At 46.5% G+C, this 19,358-nt stretch overlaps 1 protein-coding gene across 1 annotated transcript in view; it reads right to left on the bottom strand.

Annotated features, from left to right (window-relative positions):
- The window catches only part of ATP6AP2 (ATPase H+ transporting accessory protein 2), a 44,829-nt gene extending 27,516 nt beyond the window's left edge, over positions 1-17,313 (bottom strand). The window contains exon 1 of the mRNA XM_089673922.1: positions 17,097-17,313. Coding sequence (XP_089530048.1) covers positions 17,097-17,139 — 43 coding nt within the window. The 5' untranslated portion in view covers positions 17,140-17,313. The remainder of the gene's footprint in view (positions 1-17,096) is intronic.
- Between the last annotated feature and the right edge of the window lie 2,045 nt (positions 17,314-19,358).

The raw sequence follows: 19,358 nt of genomic DNA, 5'->3' as shown, positions 1-19,358 counted from the left end.
TCCCTAAAGATCATATACTGCCCCTTCCCTGGTAAAAACCTGAGTGATCCCACCACATCAAGTCATGTTTACTGCATACACTCCGATCCTACTCAACAACTCACATGCTGTTTCTACATCAACACTGCTAATATGTTGGCTGCAAATAAAGAGATTTACTGTCAGCAAAAGGGCCTCACTCTCACAACAAGCCTCTTCTGAGTGTCCTCTGTAGTATTGTACTTTCCCCAGTATATATTGTAAAAGCTGTAACAAGCAAAGAATTAACCTATTACCACCTATTTTCTGAATTATTCCCATCCTATATGGCTAATATGTAATGCATGTCTATTTATTTACCCTACTCTAAAGTGTTTTAGAATGGAATGTTACTACATAAAAACAACAAAATACAATGCAAAACCTGAATGGATAAGATGCTTGCGAATTAAATTCCAAATGAAAAACACAAATCTAACACTTTTCTTTACTTCTCCCTACAGTGCTGCATTTTACCTATACTTATAGTGCCTTGAAAAAGTATTCATACCCCTTGAAATTTTCCACATTTTGTCATGTTACAAACAAAAAATGTAAATGTTTTTTGTGGTGATTTTATGCAATAAACCAGTGGTCTCAAAACTGTGGCCCGGGGGCCAGATGCGGCCCTTTGCTTGCCTCTATCTGGCCCTTGGGACACTATTGTTCCAACTGACACAAATGATGAGGCACCATTCCTCCCACTTTTACCATTAATGGGACACTCTTCTTCCTACTGATACCAGTGATGAGGCACTATTGGTCTCCCACTGACACCATAGATGAGGCACTATGCCTCCAATTGGGCGGCACAGTGGCTTAGTGGGTTCGATTCCCAACCACGGCGCCTCCTGCATGGAGACCAACACAAAGTGGCACATAATTGTGAAGTGGAAGGAAAATGATAAATGGTTTACAAATTCTTTTAACAAATAAACATGTGAAAAGTGTGGTGTGCATTTGTTTTCAGCCCCCTCGAGTCAATACTTTGTAGAACCACCTTTCACTGCAATTACAGCTGCAAGTCTTTTTGGGTATGTCTCTACCAGCTTTACACATCCAGAGAGTGACATTTTTACCCATACTTTTTGAGCACAATAGCTCAAGCTGTCAGATTGGATGGAAAGTGTCTATGAACAGCAATTTTCAAGTCTTGCCACAGATTCTCAATTGGATTTGGGTCTGGACTTTGCCTGGGCCATTCTAACACATGAATATGCTTTGATCTAAACCATTCCATTGTAGCTCTGACTGTATGTTTAGGGTCGATGTCCTGATGGAAGGTGAACCTCCACCCCAGTCTCAAGTCTTTTGCAGACTCTAACAGGTTTTCTTCTAAGATTGCCCTGTATTTGGCTCCATCCATCTTCCATTCAACTCTGACCAGCTTCCCTGTCCCTGCTGAAGAAAAGCAACCCCACAATATGATGCTGCCACCACCACCAAGCCGGTGTGGGAAGAGGCCAGCGTGCCCACACTAAAGAAAGGACAACATCAGGTACCTGCTCCCCCTCCCTCCCCAAAGGTCCGCAGTCCCTGGCATTATCCCCTGTACCGTGTCCGCAGTCCCTGGCATTGTCCCCTGTACCGTGTCCGCAGTCTCTGGGCATCTCCTGTACCGTGTCCGCAGTCTCTGGGCATCTCCTGTACTGTGTCCGCAGTCTCTGGCATTATCCCCTGTACCGTGTCCGCAGTCTCTGGTCATCTCCTGTACTGTCCGCAGTCTCTGGGCATCTCCTGTACCGTGTCCGCAGTCTCTGGTCATCTCCTGTACCGTGTCCGCAGTCTCTGGTCATCTCCTGTACCGTGTCCGCAGTCTCTGGTCATCTCCTGTACCGTGTCCGCAGTCTCTGGTCATCTCCTGTACCGTGTCCGCAGTCTCTGGTCATCTCCTGTACCGTGTCCGCAGTCTCTGGTCATCTCCTGTACCGTGTCCGCAGTCTCTGGTCATCTCCTGTACCGTGTCCGCAGTCTCTGGTCATCTCCTGTACTGGAGTCCATTGGTTCAGAATATTTTTTTTCTTGTTTTTCACCACTAAAACCTAGGTGTGTCTTATGGTCATGTGCGTCTTATGGAGTGCGAAATACGGTACATAACAATAGTTTTGTGTAGATTAGTGCTAGGCAACCTTAAAGAGGTGGGGATCTACCTGAACCGCATGGGAGAAGTCAAAGCTCAGCGGGCACAGTGTCACCCAGTGTCGCCTCCTCACACCGGATTTAAACCTCTAATTGCTGCAATACCGCTTCGCAATCACATGCATTTCACTGCAATCATGGATTTAAATTAGGTGGCGATGAGGCAACATATCGCCTCCTCTCAACCTGTCAAACACTTGGATCACTGCTGCACTTGTGCATAAAAGCCCTTAGTTGCATTTGGCAGCAGCACCTTTAGGGCTTGTTCACGGGCAAAGTTGGGGGATTGTAAAACCCTGTGGTTTTATCACCCCCAATCCCTACCCCCTTTTGCTGCTGAGGCAGCAGCCAAAGCTAAACAAATCCCGCAGCAGGAATTAAACCCCCTGTTGCTTTTGGTGGATGCTACCACCTGGCAATTGCAACCCATTCAAATAAATGGGACCACTCTGCAAGCACCCTGCAACTGCATGCTTCTGTGGGGTCCTAAGGATTAAAGCAGGTGATGAGAAAGCAACACCATGCTGCCCACTTTAACCCCTTATTTTCTGTACTGCACAAGGTTGCAGGGCACTTGCAGAGTGGCTTCATTCACTTAAATGGGTCATACTTGGCAGGTGCTACACCCACCAACCATGACACGGTGTATAACTCCTGCTGCAGCTGTTACATGTGTACAGAGACTTCTATTATATCCTGCAGGAGTTGTGCACATTCTGAAAGTGCACCAGGAGTTTCAGGAGTTTTGGTGCGCTTTCAGAAAGAGCACCAAACCCAGAGAATATACTAGAAGTCTATGGCTAAGCGCAGCAAACGCACAGGAAAGCTGCAGGTACTAAACCTCAGCACATCAGTGTGAATGCAGCCCTATACTATTGTGCCCAGTGTATTACTTCCCACTGACCTGAAGATCTCTTCTTTCCGGCTGCTGGCACCACTGTGGAGACCGCTAGCCGGGATAAGAGGTGGAGTGCAGTTGGTATAACTCTGCATGGGACAGGAGCCGGCAGTACTGAGGAGGCATTGGCCTATGTTGCTCTTGCTCCCTACTACAGCTCTAAATTTACAAGTCGTCCCTCTGCATTGCACTCCGATGGTGGGTCAGTAAGCCAAGACCGCAATCTACCAGTCACCTGGCCACAATCTGCTGGTAGATTGCGATTTACTGGTTGCTGACCCCTGGTGTATATCATGTTAACTTAACAGCCCAAGCTAAGCCTAACTTCATATTTAGTTTCACTTCAAATAGCTTGGCCCAAACAAATGATTTCCTTTACTAACAGATGTGTCCGCTATCAGCACTATATAAACTGTATGTAGCATCAGCTACATAAAATATACTGCACTGTATTCTGGCAGCAGAACAAATACCAAGCTTCCGGTGAGCATTGCTCAGCCCAACTCGATTAAAATGTGGCAGCAGATGAGAAATCCCAGTACCAATGCTGTAACAGTGCTGTATACTGTATGTAGTTGATGTTATATATAGTTTATACAGTGTAGTCAGCGGCTACATTATGATTATTATTATACAGGATTTATATAGCGTCAACAGTTTGCTCAGCGCTTTACAATATAACGGGAGACAATACAGCAACAATACAGTTCAATACAAAAGGGTTAGGAGGGCCCTGCTCCTTGGAGCCTACAATCTAAGAGGGAGGGGCTGATGGTAAAAAAGGTAATAACTGTGGGGGATGGACTGTGTCAGGGTCCGCCGCGGCTCCGTCACCGGCGCATGCGCAATAGCGGCGGCTCACGCCGGGACACAGGCACCAGATCCCGGCGGGCCGCGGCTGACAGGAGGCCGCGCATGCGCAGTAGGAGCCACGGGCGCGCCTCGGGCGACCAATGACAGCCCGGGGGCGCGTCCTGGGCGGCCAATGGCAGTGCAGGGCGCGATATTTAAAGATGCCCTGCACTGTCACAAATCGCCGCAAGGTCTGATCTGTTACCTGTGTTTCCTGTGATTGTGACCCGGATTGCTTGACGTTCTGCCTGCTCCTGCCCTGACCCGGATTATCTGACTACGCTGCCTTCCCCTGTGATTGACCCGGATTGTCCCTGACTACGCTGCCTTCTCCTGTCCCGACCCCCGGCTTGTTTGACCATTCTGCGGACTGACCCCGGTAACTGACCCAGCGTGCGACCTGACCACTCTCTGCCTACTGTCTCGGTACCACGCCATTTCCCACGGTGACAACCGCCGGTTTATCCTGCCAGCCTCCTCACATCTGACTCTACTCTGTCCTACTTCTATCCACGGAGGCTCCCTCTGCCAAGGGTGGTATTGCTCGGAGGTCGTGACCTGGTCCTGGTTCTGCTCCAAGTCCATCCCCACCATCAGGGGCCCTGGTGAAAACGCAGACCGGGACTTAGACCCCACGCTCCGGGTGATTCCGCCTAGTGGGCTGCCAGAGGTGCCACCTGGCGGATCCGTAACAGTACCTTGCGGCCATGACAGAGTCAGGAAGAGGCCCGGCCTCCCTGGAGGATATCTGCCAGCATCTGGCGACCCTAACCCAAGCGGTCCAGACTTTTCATACCCGATGCTCCCACCTTGAGGACCGCATGGAGACGTTAGTCACCCTTACATCCCCGGCACAGAGCCCGAGTCCCGCAGCTTCTCCTGGGGAATCACCTGCTACCCCAGCTCCCGGAGCAGGGGCCGCACCCCCTACTCCTGAACCCCGCGTTCCCTTACCAGAACGCTTCCATGGAGACCGAAGCCGCTTCAGGGCTTTCCGGAATGCGTGCATCCTGTTCTTCGACCTGCAGCCCCGCACGTTCACCACCGAGACCGTCAAGGTGGGGTTTATAGTCTCTCTCCTTCAGGATGAGCCCCAGGATTGGGCTCATCGCCTGATGGAGAATCACGACCCCCATCTTGATTCCGTGACTGAATTTTTTAGAGCCATGGCCATACTATATGACGACCCTCAGCGAGCTGCTTCCGCAGAGTCCACCTTGTACTCTCTGCGGCAGGGTCGCCGGGCAGCCGAGGAGTACGCGTCTGAATTCAGACGCTGGATGGGGGACACCCGATGGAACGATATGGCATTATGTCACCAATTTCGCATCGGGCTATCTGAGTCACTCAAAGACGAGTTAGCACGGGTAGGCCTACCTGACTCCCTAGAGAAGCTAATCGAGCTGGCCATACAAATTGACCGCAGACTGAGAGAACGCCGGCTTGAACTAAGCAACCAGGGTCAAAGGGCGGCTTGGGTCCCATCAAGGGGATTATTCCCACCCACAGGAAGCACTACCCAGAGCTCGGAACCTGAGGACACCTCCGAACCCATGCAACTGGGACTGGCTCGGTCCACATTATCGGCCGAAGAACGTCAGAGGAGACTATCACAGAACCTCTGTCTGTACTGCGGAGAAGCTGGCCACCGGGTGCGCTCCTGTCCTACGAAAAAATGTAAGTCCACGTCTAGTTTTTTTCCGTTATCTGCAGAAAGGGGTGATCAGTCAAGTTATCTGGCAATACCGGTGTCTTTACAGCTCCCAGGAAGAACCTTGACGGTGACAGCTATCATAGATTCGGGGGCATGTAGCTGCTTTATTGATCTCACGTTTGCTCACCAGCAAGGTATCCCACTCCAGACCAAGGAAAGGAGGCTGAACATCTTCCTGGCGGATGGGTCTAGCTTAAAATCGGGAGTGGTGAATCAGGAGACACCCCCTATTTTCGCCTCAATGGCTGATCATCACCAGGAATTCCTCCGTCTGGACGCCATCGCGTCCCCCCTTTTCCCGGTCATTCTGGGGCTTCCTTGGCTGCGAGCCCATAACCCCCAGATTGACTGGGAGAAGGGAACCGTGCAGTTTCGGTCCACATACTGTCTGAAAAGTTGCCACGTCTCAGGGCCCGTGGTCCCCCAATTACTCCTATGCATGGATGGGGATACAGATCTGTCCCAGGTTATTCCCCCGGCCTACCACGACTTTCTGGACGTATTTAGTAAGCAAGGGGCAGACACACTTCCCCCACACCGATCTTACGACTGTCCCATAGACCTCCTGCCCGGATCTGAAATTTCGTTCGGCCGTATTTTCCCTTTATCGGAGCTCGAGTCAGGAGTTTTGAGGGAATACATAGACGAAAACCTTCAGAAGGGGTTTATTCGCCCTTCCACGTCCCCAGCCGGGGCCGGGCTATTCTTTGTAGAGAAGAAGGACAAGACACTGCGGCCCTGTATAGACTACCGCGACCTGAATAGGATCACGGAGAAAAACCGCTACCCGTTACCCCTGGTTCCCGAGCTCCTCCAGAGGTTAAGGTCCGCAATGGTTTTTACTAAGCTAGACTTACAGGGGGCCTGCAATCTAGTTCGTATCAGGGAAGGTGATGAATGGAAGACGGCCTTCCGTACGCGATACGGACACTTTGAATACCTGGTCATGCCGTTCGGGCTCTGTAACGCTCCGGCCACCTTCCAACATTTTATAAACGACGTGTTTCGTGATTTCCTTGATATCTTCATGGTTGTCTATTTGGACGACATCTTAATCTTCTCGCCCTCTCTGGAGGCTCATCGAAATCACGTGATGCGGGTGTTGGAACGTTTGCGCCAACACAGGCTATACGCCAAAGCAGACAAATGCTGTTTTGAACAGCATAAGATCACATTCCTGGGATTGGTTCTCTCCCCCGCGGGGGTCGCGATGGACCCCCGGAAAGTCTCGGCAATCCTGGATTGGCCGATACCCACCGATAAGAAGGGCGTGCAGCGTTTTATCGGTTTTGCAAACTTTTATCGAAAATTTATCAAGAACTTCTCCGGACTGGTCTCCCCAATCACGCAACTGACTAAACAGGGGATCCGCTTTAAGTGGTCTACCGAAGCACAAACTGCTTTTGAAGTTCTCAAGAAACTTTTTACCTCTGCTCCGATACTCAGTCATCCCGATTCTTCTCTCCCATACGTGTTGGAAGTGGACACCTCAGAAAACGCGGTAGGAGCGGTCCTGTCTCAAAGGAACGGCACCAAGGAGCTGCTACATCCTGTAGCGTTCTTCTCCAGGAAATTGACACCTGCCGAGCGAAACTACGACATCGGAGATCGGGAGCTCCTGGCCATAAAGACCGCCCTGGAAGAATGGCGGTACTTGCTGGAAGGAGCTACACACCCCATCCTGATATATACCGATCACAAAAACCTGGAGTATTTGAGGACAGCCAGACGACTGAAGCCACGCCAGGCGAGATGGGCTCTTTTCTTTTCCCGGTTTACCTTCCACATAACTTATCGACCTGGCTCTACGAACACTAAGCCGGACGCGCTGTCCCGCATGTTTGAGGACCCCGACGATACACCAAGACCTGACACGATCCTACCATCCGGAAACTTCCTCGTCCTACAGACGGAACTCCGCTCCAAACTTCTTGACGCATCCGTGGGACTACCAGCGCCGCCTGGGACGCCTCTCCTGAACCGTGAAGGGTTATTGTGGAAGGAGGGTCAGATCGTAGTACCCGAAGGAGTCCAAACCATGGTCCTGGGCCACTGCCACGACCATCCAATGGCGGGCCATTTCGGAGTTACGAAGACCCTGGAACTTCTGCAGCGCTCATTCTGGTGGCCAAACATGGTCAAGGACTGCGAGCGCTACGTTCAGACTTGTCCTACCTGCCAGAGGAATAAACCCTCCAGAAGCAAGGCCTGGGGATTATTGCGCCCGTTGCCAATTCCAAAGAGGGCCTGGCAAATGATAGCCATGGACTTTATTGTCGAACTCCCACCATCTCAAGGCCACACTGCCATATTTGTGATTGTCGATCGCTTCTCTAAGATGGCCCATTTCGTAGCCCTGGAAAAGACACCATCCGCGCCGGAAACTGCACGAATATTTATCAAGGAATTAGTTAGACTACATGGAGTTCCCGAGGATATAGTATCAGATCGGGGAGCCCAGTTCACTTCAAGGTTTTGGAAGGCCTTGTGCGAAGCATTGGGAATCAAGTTGTCACTCTCGTCCGCTTACCATCCCCAGACCAATGGGCAAACAGAGAGGACCAACCAAGTATTAGAGCAATACCTCCGATGCTACACGTCCTACCTACAGGACGACTGGTTGACGCTGTTACCGTCAGCGGAGTTTGCCTACAACAACTCGAACCACTCCGCTACGGGGCAATCCCCGTTCTTCACCAATTACGGTTATCATCCAACATTTCTTCCCGATCTCATGCCAGAGAGCTCAGTACCAGCATCTCAAGACATCCTAAATTTCCTTTCGACCAATAACAAAACAAACAGTTCAGGAGGCCTTCACGAAAGCCCAGGAGGACAGCAAGAAGGCATTTGACAGGAGGAGAAGGGGGGAACTGGCGCTTCAACCTGGAGACCGGGTTTGGCTGGCCACTGCCAACTTGAAGATGCAGTGTCCATCAAGGAAATTGGGTCCGAAATTTGTTGGCCCGTTCCAAGTCAAGCGAGTCATCAACGAGGTGGCTTACGAACTCGAACTGCCGGAGTCTTTCAGGATTCACCCGGTGTTTCATGTGTCTCTTCTGAAACCAGCCGCATCGGACCCTTTCCAGCATCGGGAATCCAGGCCTCCTGAGGCAGTCACCATAGGTGAACAAGAAGAGTACGAGGTAGAAACGATTCTCAGTTGCCGTAGAAGGGGAGGCCAGACGCGGTTTTTGATAAAATGGAAGGGTTATGGTCCTGAGGAAAACTCTTGGGAACCCATCCAGAATGTTCACGCTCCCAGGCTCATCCGGGAGTTCTTTCGTGGCCACCCGCGGTGGAGAAATCAGTGGGGCTCCCGGAGGGTGCCCGTAGGGGGGGGGGGGCAATGTCAGGGTCCGCCGCGGCTCCGTCCCTGGCGCATGCGCAATAGCGGCGGCTCACGCCGGGACACAGGCACCAGATCCCGGCGGGCCGCGGCTGACAGGAGGCCGCGCATGCGCAGTAGGAGCCGCGGGCGACCAATGACAGCCCGGGGGCGCGTCCTGGGCGGCCAATGGCAGTGCAGGGCGCGATATTTAAAGATGCCCTGCACTGTCACAAATCGCCGCAAGGTCTAATCTGTTATCTGTGTTTCCTGTGATTGTGACCCGGATTGTTTGACGTTCTGCCTGCTCCTGCCCTGACCCGGATTATCTGACTACGCTGCCTTCCCCTGTGATTGACCCGGATTGTCCCTGACTACGCTGCCTTCTCCTGTCCCGACCCCCGGCTTGTTTGACCATTCTGCGGACTGACCCCGGTAACTGACCCAGCGTGCGACCTGACCACTCTCTGCCTACTGTCTCGGTACCACGCCATTTCCCACGGTGACAACCGCCGGTTTATCCTGCCAGGTCCTGCCGGCCTCCTCACATCTGACTCTACTCTGTCCTACTTCTATCCACGGAGGCTCCCTCTGCCACGGGTGGTATTGCTCGGAGGTCGTGACCTGGTCCTGGTTCTGCTCCAAGTCCATCCCCACCATCAGGGGCCCTGGTGAAAACGCAGACCGGGACTTAGACCCCACGCTCCGGGTGATTCCGCCTAGTGGGCTGCCAGAGGTGCCACCTGGCGGATCCGTAACAGACTGGTAGGAGGAATAGAAGATTCCATTATTAGCTGAAGGCAGAATAGGCTACCCTGAAGAAAGGTTTTCAGAGATCGCCTAAAAGTGAGCAAAGTAGGCGATAGTCTCATAAATTGGGGTAGAGTTCCAGAGGATGAGAGAGGCTCTGGAGAAGTCCTGGAGATGAGCATGGGAGAAGGAGACAAGGGAGCTAGAGAGCAGGAGGTCGTGCAAGGAGTGGAGAGTACGGTTTGGGTGATATTTGGAGACAAGATTGGTGATATTTTTTGGGGCAGAGTTTTAAATGGCTTTATATGTAATTGTTAATGTTCTGAATTGTATCCGTTGGGCAATGGGAAGCCAGTGGAGGGATTGGCAGAGAGGGGTGGCAGATACAGAACGGTTAGTAAGGTGGATAAGTCTGGCAGCAGCATTCATGATAGACTGAAGAGGGGATAGCCTGTGATTTGGTAGGCCAATGAGGAGGGAGTTACAATAGTCAAGGCGAGAGATAACAAGGCAGTGAATACGTTGCTTAGTGGTGTCCGAGGTTAGGAACGGGCGTATCTTGGAGATGTTGTGGAGGTGAAGTCTACAAGATTTTGACAGTGATTGGATTTGGGGTTGAAAGGACAAATGAGAGTCCAGGATTACACCTAGTACCCTGGCATGAGGGGAGGGAATGAGGATTGTATTATTGATCTTGATGGAGAAGTCAGGGGAGGGGGCACGGGCTGGGGGGAATAGCAAGAGCTCAGTTTTGGAAAGATTGAGTTTGAGGAAGTGGAGTGATATCCATGCCAAAATGTCACTTAGTAGGTTAGTAATGCAAGAGGAGACTGAAGGGGTGAGGTGAGGAGTAGACAGATAGATTTGTGTGTCATCAGCATAGAGATGGTACTTAACCATTAGCCGCCCGGCCAATGGCCGTTTGGCGGCTTCAAAAGTGTTCCAGCATTCCGGGTGCACGCCATTTGGCGTGCTCCCGCACATGCGCAGTTTGCGCTAATGCAGAGCGGCGCAGCAGCGTGATCTGTCACCGGCCGTGCACCTCAGGTAAATGCTTGCTTATAGCAAAGTAATTCTTTGCTATAAGCAAATTGTGTAAAAAAAAAAAAAAAAAAAAAATACTGATCACTTCCCCAAAGTAGTACAATGTTACTATGGTAACATTGTACTACTTTGGTCATAGTAAAATATGAAAAAAAAAATCTTAAAAAAAATAAAAGAAAATGTAATAAAAAATTAAATATAATAAAAAATTTAAAAAAAATTAAAAAAAAAATATATATATATTTTTTTTTTCATACGGTCACCAGTCAGTGTCCCTGTTCACCACCATGCCAGTTATATGATGACACTGTACTGCACTGGTGACAGTATGTAAAAAAAAAAAAAAAATAGTGAAAATAATTTTTTTAATTTTTTCATTTTCCGAAAAATTATGACAAAAAAATACAACTTCAAAAAACTCGCCATGCCTCTTATGAAGTACGTCGGACTGTCTACTCTGCAAAAAGGGGTCATTTGGGGGATATCTGTACTATTCTGACATTCTTGGACCTCTAGAAATTAGATTGGCTGTCAGTACTTCAGGATTGATCAATATTCAGATCTATACCATAGTTTGTGAACTCTATAACTTTCCTACAAACTAAATAATACATCCTAATTTGGGTTATTGTCACCAAAGACATGTAGCAGAATACATCTCGGCCTAAATTTATGAAGAACAATTATTTATTTGTAAACTTTTATAACAGAAACAAAGAAAAATGTGTTTTTTTTTCAAAATTTTTGGTCTTTTTTTGTTAATTTAGCAAAAAATAAAAAACCCCAGCGGTGATTAAATACCACCAAAAGAAAGCTCTAGTTGTGTGAAGAAAATGATAAAATTTTAGTTTGGGTACAGTGTTGTATGACAGCGCAATTGTCATTCAAAGTGTGAGAGCGCTGAAACCTGAAAAATGGCCTGGGCAGGAAGGTGTAAAATTGCACGGTATTGAAACGGTTAAAGTCATGGGAGTTTATCAAGTGACCAAGGAAGGAGGTGTAGATGGAGAAGAGAAGGGGTCCAAGGACAGAACCTTGAGGGACCCCTACAGAAAGAGTGAGTGAAGAGGAGAAGGCACAGTTATAGGTAACGCTAAAGAGCTGCAATAGGTAGGAGGAGAACCAGGAGAGAGCAGAGTCTCAGAGGCCAAGAGTGGAGTTTTTTGAGGAGGAGGGGATGGTCAACAGTATCAAAAGCCGCAGAGAGGTCAAGTAGTAAGAGTACGGAGTAGTGGCCATTGGTTTTAGCAGTTAGTAAATCATTAGTGAGTTTTAGTAGGGCAGTTTCAGATGAGTGGAGTGAGTGAAAGCCAGACTGTAAAGGGTCAAGAAGGTTGTTGTCAGTGAGGTAGGAGCTCAGGCGATGTCTACATCAATTAGTAAAGGAAATATGTTGTTTGGGCCAGCTCTGTCCAAACAAACTATATTGTAGTAAAAGTAAAAATTAGGCTTTAAATCCATGGTACAATAGCCAAAAAAACCTGTTGTTGGGGACATTGTGCCAGGGTGAAGATCACCATTCAGGGCAGAGAAATAGTTACACCTATCAATGGAAATGCGTCATGGTGATGAGAAAGACCATGCAAGGGTATGACATCTCACTCGTCCGGTTGTCCACAGAGTGATTCTGTGGAAACAGGGGAGTATTTTTCACCCACCTTCGTAATCATGTTGCCAGCAACAAGATCGCTGATGTGCCATAGCCATGACTGGTCATAATATAAAACACAAAGAACAGCAGTATAAAGAAAAAGAACTGTCTGCATTGTTGCATGCTACTCAGCCATACATGGCAAAAATAACATTTATGCCAAAAGAACTTTATATCCAGGTATAAGCACGTTAATAATACCTTGTGATACAGTATTCATTAGTTCCAGGACACGAATGACCAACTTCCTCATATTCTCAGAATCAGGGCACAAGATGAAAGGCCAGAGGGGGGAGGGAAGCTACAGCAAGAGTCTACATTTATTGCTAAATTCTTCCTGGCTCTTAGGAAAAAGGAACTTGAACATAAGACAGTGACAACTCCACTAAGCAATGTTCCCAAACATGAAAACCTATAATAGACTACAAATGAAAATATATACATTTTCAAGTTTATTAATGAATACCTTGCTTAAAATGAGAAAAACTGAACAATTTTTTTTTTCCGATCCCACCAGAAAAAGACAGTTAAGTGGCACAAATGAACAAAGAAAGTCATGAGCACACATTTTTCAGTAATAATCAATCCATGTGCTAAACCACTATAAAACTATTTGTTAAACACTCTCCCCATTCCCACTGTGTTGCCATTCAACAATGCCACTAAATATTTCTAATACTTCTTTCCTAAGGTAGCAACTGGCTGGGGGAAGGTCATGAGTTAACACTCATCATCCAGATGGGTTTTCAAACAACGCTGCCTATTGGTTGAGTGGCGGCTTGAGATAACTCATCCTAATGTGTCCTCTCCTGTCCCTTCAACACTCTGAGTGTCCTCGTTCCTTTTCCCTTCTCCTGTCTGATCAGTTTATTCTTCTCCCTCCCCTTCACCAGGCTCTTCAGTGCCCTCTTCCCCGCCCCCCCCCCCCTTTTTTTCAGCTCACTGGTGGTGGGCACTATGTAGATTGCCTGAACCTCCACCTGGCTAAAGTATTCGTAAATAACTCTTCTTCGCTTCTTCATATATATTTTTCTGTTTTCAAGCGATATAGTCTTCTTGTTTTCTCTTCACCTGTCATAACTTAGGAGAAGCGGGACTTCACCCTCTCAATCAACATGGACTATTTTTAGTCCTTATGCTGATAGCATTAGTACATGGATAGAAAAGTACATAATATTTACTTGTTTTTTAAACTTTGTTTTTTTTTTTTTTGCATTTCTTCAGTTACTTCCTGGTTTCCATGCCTAGGCAAATGATGTCATACATCTCAGGCGTCTTCAGGAGAGGAAGATGGGTTCTCTGCTCAGCCAATGCCTGAGCTAAGGACAGATGGATTCCAGAAGTAAGGGCTACGGATGGGTGAGTTTGCTTTGAGTATTAACAATTAATTAAATTGCATGTTTGGTTTGTGGTGTTCAGAAGCAGTGCCTCTAAATTTTGACTTTATACTTCATTGTATATACCACACTATATGTTGTGTGTGCATATGTTCCTTTTACTGTACCTACCTTTTCATGTCAATAAGGAATATTATGGAAAAAAAAAAAAAAAAAAACACACAAAGAACAAGGTCACTATTGTGTCCACTTTAAAGGAATAGAACATCATTGCCATTCAAGCATTTTATGTCTGAGCCATGTTAGGCCATCACTAGTCTGAAAACAATGAAGGCAGAGGCAAGTGACAAATGAAGGTCAGTTCTGTTAAAGAGCCATCAGTCCATCCCCTTATACCAAGGTACTAGGTGTGATGATGTACACGGAGCTCTCTATTCAGCCCTACATCCAGTTGCTGTCCAAATTGTACAGCCTTCACCTCCACATTTCCAGAATATGCCCCTTCTTAACCAATGACACCACCATGCCTTGACTACCACACCTCTCTCCTCATTGGCCTTCCTCTACACAGACTATCCCTTCTTAAGTCTATCGTGAATGCTGTTGCCACTCTCATTCATCTTACTAACCACTCGGTGGCTGCTTCCCCCCTCTGCCAATCTCTCCACTGGCTTCCATTCACCCAACAAATTAAATTCAAAATTTCAAAATACTAATACCATACACAGCCATTAACAACTCTGCCCCAAGCTACATCACCTACCTCATCTCAAAATATCACTGCATCGGTCTTCTCCAGACATCCTGCTCTCAAGCCTCATAGAGAGCCTCCACCCCTCTTCAACTGCAAGACCCCTGCAGATTCCCCCCATCCTCTGGAAATCCCTACTCCAATCTCTCCCGCTATCTTCTACTCTTTCCACCTTTGGCTGATCCCTAAAAATTCATCTCTCCAGGGAAGCCTGTCCCAGCTCTACCTAACAACTGGACTTTTTCATTTCTCCATTGAAACATACCCTCATAGGTGATTACTTTTTTGTAGAACGTCCCCTTCCCTTTTAGACTGCAAGTTCTGACAAGCAGGGTCCTCCAAACCCTCTTGTATTGAATTGTATTGTAACCGTACTGTCTCCCTTTATATTGTAAGTGCTGTGTAAACTGTTGGCGTATATAACTCCTGTATAAAAACATGGCCAACTATAGAACTCATCTAGGAGTGTTGAATGCCTGGTTCCATCTGCTGGGCGCTACGTCATTACATTCTGCAGTGACTTGGGCCCCATTCACACTTGAGCATTTTGTTGCTTGGTTCCCCTTCAAATCAAAGGGCCCATTTATACTGGAGTGCTGTGCCGCCCTAAAGCCCCGTACACACGGGCCAAATATCAATAGAAACTGGCCAACATTCCCGTGTGTACAATTGCCGAACTGCCAGCTTCTGTGGAACAGGCATGCTGGAAAACCAGTATCCGATCAGTGCAGACAGCCAATGGCTGCAATCACTGAATTCTGGCGGAATTCAGAACAAAATAACTCAGCGGGGAGATCACTGCATTAACAACAGTGGATAGCTGCTGGGTTGAAAAGGAAAAAAAAAAAAAAAAAAGGATAGTGTGTACCCAGCTTATGCGTGAAGAACTACATGAGCTTCTTTTGGGGCAGAATGCATGTTTTTTACCCTATAGATTTTAATAGGAGCACTTGAAAAAGGCATGTTTATGCACAGTTTTTAGATGCTCCCATTTAAAAGTCTAGAGGGCTAAAAACGTGTTTCATAAAAAAAAACAAACAAAACAAAAAACAACCCTTAAAGTGATTGTAATGGCTGAAGGTTTTTTACCTCAATCCACGCATGACGGTAAGAAACCTTCTGTGCTCAACAGCTCCCCCAGCCCCCTCAATACTTACCTGAGCCTCATCACTATCCAGCAATGTGAATGACAGCCTCGGTTGCCCCGGATCTCTGCCTCCTCATAGGCCGAGACAACAAGCAGGAGCCATCAGCTCCTGCTGCTGTCAATCACAGCCAGTTAGCCAATGAGAAGGGGGGGGGGGGGCAAGCTGTGGTTCCATGTGTGAGTGCAAGTGTACAATCCAAACACACGCGGTCCAGCGTTAAAAATGGCTGTGTGTATAAGTGGGTGCTGCAGCGACCGTCGGCTGGAACAGAACAGAATCAGCAAAGGAGAATGTCACCAGCACACAGAGGATCACCAATATGGGGCCAAAAGTTTTAATAAACGATCACATAGTTACAGAAACACAGCATTTCGGAGTCTCGCAGGACTTCTTCATCAGGCATGTGTCACATTAAGGGGTCCTGCAAAACTCTGAAACGCTGCGTTTCTGTAACTATGTGATCATTTATTAAAACTTTTGGACCCATATTGGTGATCCTCGGTGTGCTGGTGACATTTTCCCTTGCTGATTCTGTCACCTCCTCCCATGCTCACCTCCAGGACTTCTCCCATCCTATGGAACTCTCTACCCCAATCTGTCCAGCTGTCTTCTAATCCACCTTTAAACGATCCCTGAAAACCTCCTTAAAGAAGTCTATCCTGCTTCTACCTAGTAAACCGCCATTTATTTCCTCCATCAGCTCATCCCCCCCACAGCTATTACCTTTGTATCACTCAACCCTTCCTCCTAGATTGTAAGCTCTAACACGCAGGGCCCTCTGTTTCCTCTTGTACCAAATTGTATTGTAACTGTAATGTCTACCTTCATTTTGTAAAGCGCTGTGCAAACTGTTGGCGCTATATAAATCCTGTATAATAATAATAATAAATTTAGAGTGGGAGTAGATGTAAGTAGTCAGGATTGGAATGAGATTTCGCTTGAAATAAATAAAATCTCCTGCCTACGTTCACGCCTCGTGGAAATGGGGCTTCACAGGGGCGGAGTGACCATTTGGAAACTCGGGCACTGCCCGAGGGCCCGGGGTCAGTAGGGGGCCCCATGAGATGTCCCTGGTACCTTTTTCATAAGATTTTTGAGTTTGGACAAGGACACAGGGGCCCCATGATCCCCTATTGCCCGGGGGCCCCATGAGTTGTCAGTCTGCCCCTGGGGCTTCACAGTGGGCAATGGTGGAACCCAATCACACAGCACCCCACACCCCAGCACTGTGTGATACTAGCATCGCCCACAGATCCTGATCAGTGCTGTCCACACTCACCACCCAGGAATGGAATCAGATCGGACATTGCAAGAATACATATTTTCATTGTATAACATAGAAACACACCCAGGCTCTCAGTATGTAAAAGAGGACACTGAGGAGAGCAGTCCTATGACATACAGACAAGATGGGTCAGCTGACTTCAGCATAGACATCCCTGTGGGGGGAGGGGATCAGAGATTACCTGTTATGAGGGCAGCCAAGGCGGTGAGCGCTGGACCAAGCATGGCTAGTAATGACCGTACAGTGCCACCGATTACAGGAAGGTAACACCTCAGATCTTCATCACACGAATGAGCCCGGTGGAAGCAGAAGCTATGGCTCTTCCTGGGGAGCAGCTGGACAAGAAAACAGCAAGCCAATCAGCGTTCGCGCTGTGCACAGCCCAGCCCATTCTCTACTCACATGACTGTGAAGGACAGGGGGAGGGAACATCGTGTAGCACGCAAGCACGGCGGTGCGTGCCCACTACCTGGTGCGTCCTCGCTTCCCACTGCGCATGTGCACTCCACCCCCCCTCCAGCAGCAGGCTGGCCGCATATCATAGAAGAGGCTCAACCAAGTTCTCTGGTGACGTGATCTCATGAAGAACGATTGTTAAGAAAATGGTGTATTGCTGCCCTCTAATGGTGTACTGGTATATTACACTGACCGTTTTTTGGTATGGACAAGTATTGTTCTTGTACTGTAGCTTCCTTGATGATGATAATCACTAGAGATGAGCGAATCGAACCTGGCGAAGTGGAATTCATTTCGAATATCAGGAAAAATTCGATTTGCATCGAATCCGAATTTTAGCAAACTTCGGGTGCACGAATCGAATTTTTCCCGATCAGCCGGCAAAAGTGTCACTGCAGAGAGCTCCGCTATTTCTGACAGTTCTGACAGTTCATTTACAGCGGTTGAAACATTGTATCTATTTGTTTCCATTTAGGATACAGATGTTTTTATTCGGAAATAAATAGATACAATGTTTCAACCGCTGTAAATGTGAAGGAACTGTCAGAGAACTGTCAGAAATAGCGGAGCTCTCTGCAGATACACTTTTTGCTGTACTGGAATACTTCTTCTTTTCATTCTTCTTCTTCTTCTTTTCATTCTTCTTTTCATTCTTCTTCTTTTCATTCTTCTTCTTCTTCTTTTCATTCTTCTTTTCATTCTTCTTCTTCTTCTTTTCATTCTTCTTCTTTTCATTCTTCTTCTTCTTCTTTTCATTCTTATTTTCATTCTTCTTCTTCTTCTTTTCATTCTTCTTCTTCTTCTTTTCATTTTTCTTCTTCTTTTCATTCTTCTTCTTCTTCTTTTCATTCTTCTTTTCATTCTTCTTCTTCTTCTTTTCATTCTTCTTCTTCTTCTTTTCATTCTTCTTTTCGTTCTTCTTCTTCTTCTTTTCATTCTTCTTCTTCTTCTTTTCATTCTTCTTCTTCTTCTTTTCAGTCTTCTTTTCATTCTTCTTCTTTTCATGCTTCTTCTTCTTCTTTTCATTCTTCTTCTTCTTCTTTTCATTCTTCTTCTTCTTCTTTTCATTCTTCTTCTTCTTTTCATTCTTCTTCTTCTTCTTTTCATTCTTCTTTTCATTCTTCTTCTTCTTCTTTTCATTCTTCTTCTTCTTCTTTTCATTCTTCTTTTCATTCTTCTTCTTCTTTTCATTCTTCTTCTTCTTTTCATTCTTCTTCTTCTTCTTTTCATTCTTCTTTTCATTCTTCTTCTTTTCATTCTTCTTCTTCTTCTTTTCATTCTTCTTTTCATTCTTCTTCTTCTTCTTCTTTTCATTCTTCTTCTTCTTCTTTTCATTCTTCTTTTCATTCTTCTTCTTCTTTTCATTCTTCTTCTTCTTCTTTTCATTCTTCTTTTCATTCTTCTCATTCTTCTTTTCATTCTTCTTTTCATTCTTCTTCTCATTCTTCTTTTCATTCTTCTTCTTCTTCTTTTCATTCTTCTTTTCATTCTTCTCATTCTTCTTTTCATTCTTCTTTTCATTCTTCTTCTCATTCTTCTTTTCATTCTTCTTCTTCTTCTTTTCATTCTTCTCATTCTTCTTTTCATTCTTCTTTTCATTCTTCTTCTTCTTCTTCTTTTCATTCTTCTTCTTCTTCTTTTCATTCTTCTTTTCATTATTCTTCTTCTTCTTCTTTTCATTCTTCTTCTTCTTTTCATTCTTCTTTTCATTCTTCTTCTTCTTTTCATTATTCTTCTTCTTCTTTTCATTCTTCTTTTCATTCTTCTTCTTCTTCTTTTCATTCTTCTTCTTCTTCTTTTCATCCTTCTTTTCATTCTTCTTTTCATTCTTCTTTTCATTCTTCTTCTCATTCTTCTTTTCATTCTACTTCTTCTTCTTTTCATTCTTCTTTTCATTCTTCTCATTCTTCTTTTCATTCTTCTTTTCATTCTTCTTCTCATTCTTCTTTTGATTCTTCTTCTTCTTTTCATTCTTCTTTTCATTCTT

The sequence above is a fragment of the Staurois parvus genome, unplaced genomic scaffold (assembly GCF_062004578.1).
Source record: "Staurois parvus isolate SC_StPar_1 unplaced genomic scaffold, SC_StPar_1.0 ptg000145l, whole genome shotgun sequence".
Lineage (NCBI taxonomy): Eukaryota > Metazoa > Chordata > Amphibia > Anura > Ranidae > Staurois > Staurois parvus.
This window is presented reverse-complemented; position numbering and strand designations above follow the sequence as displayed.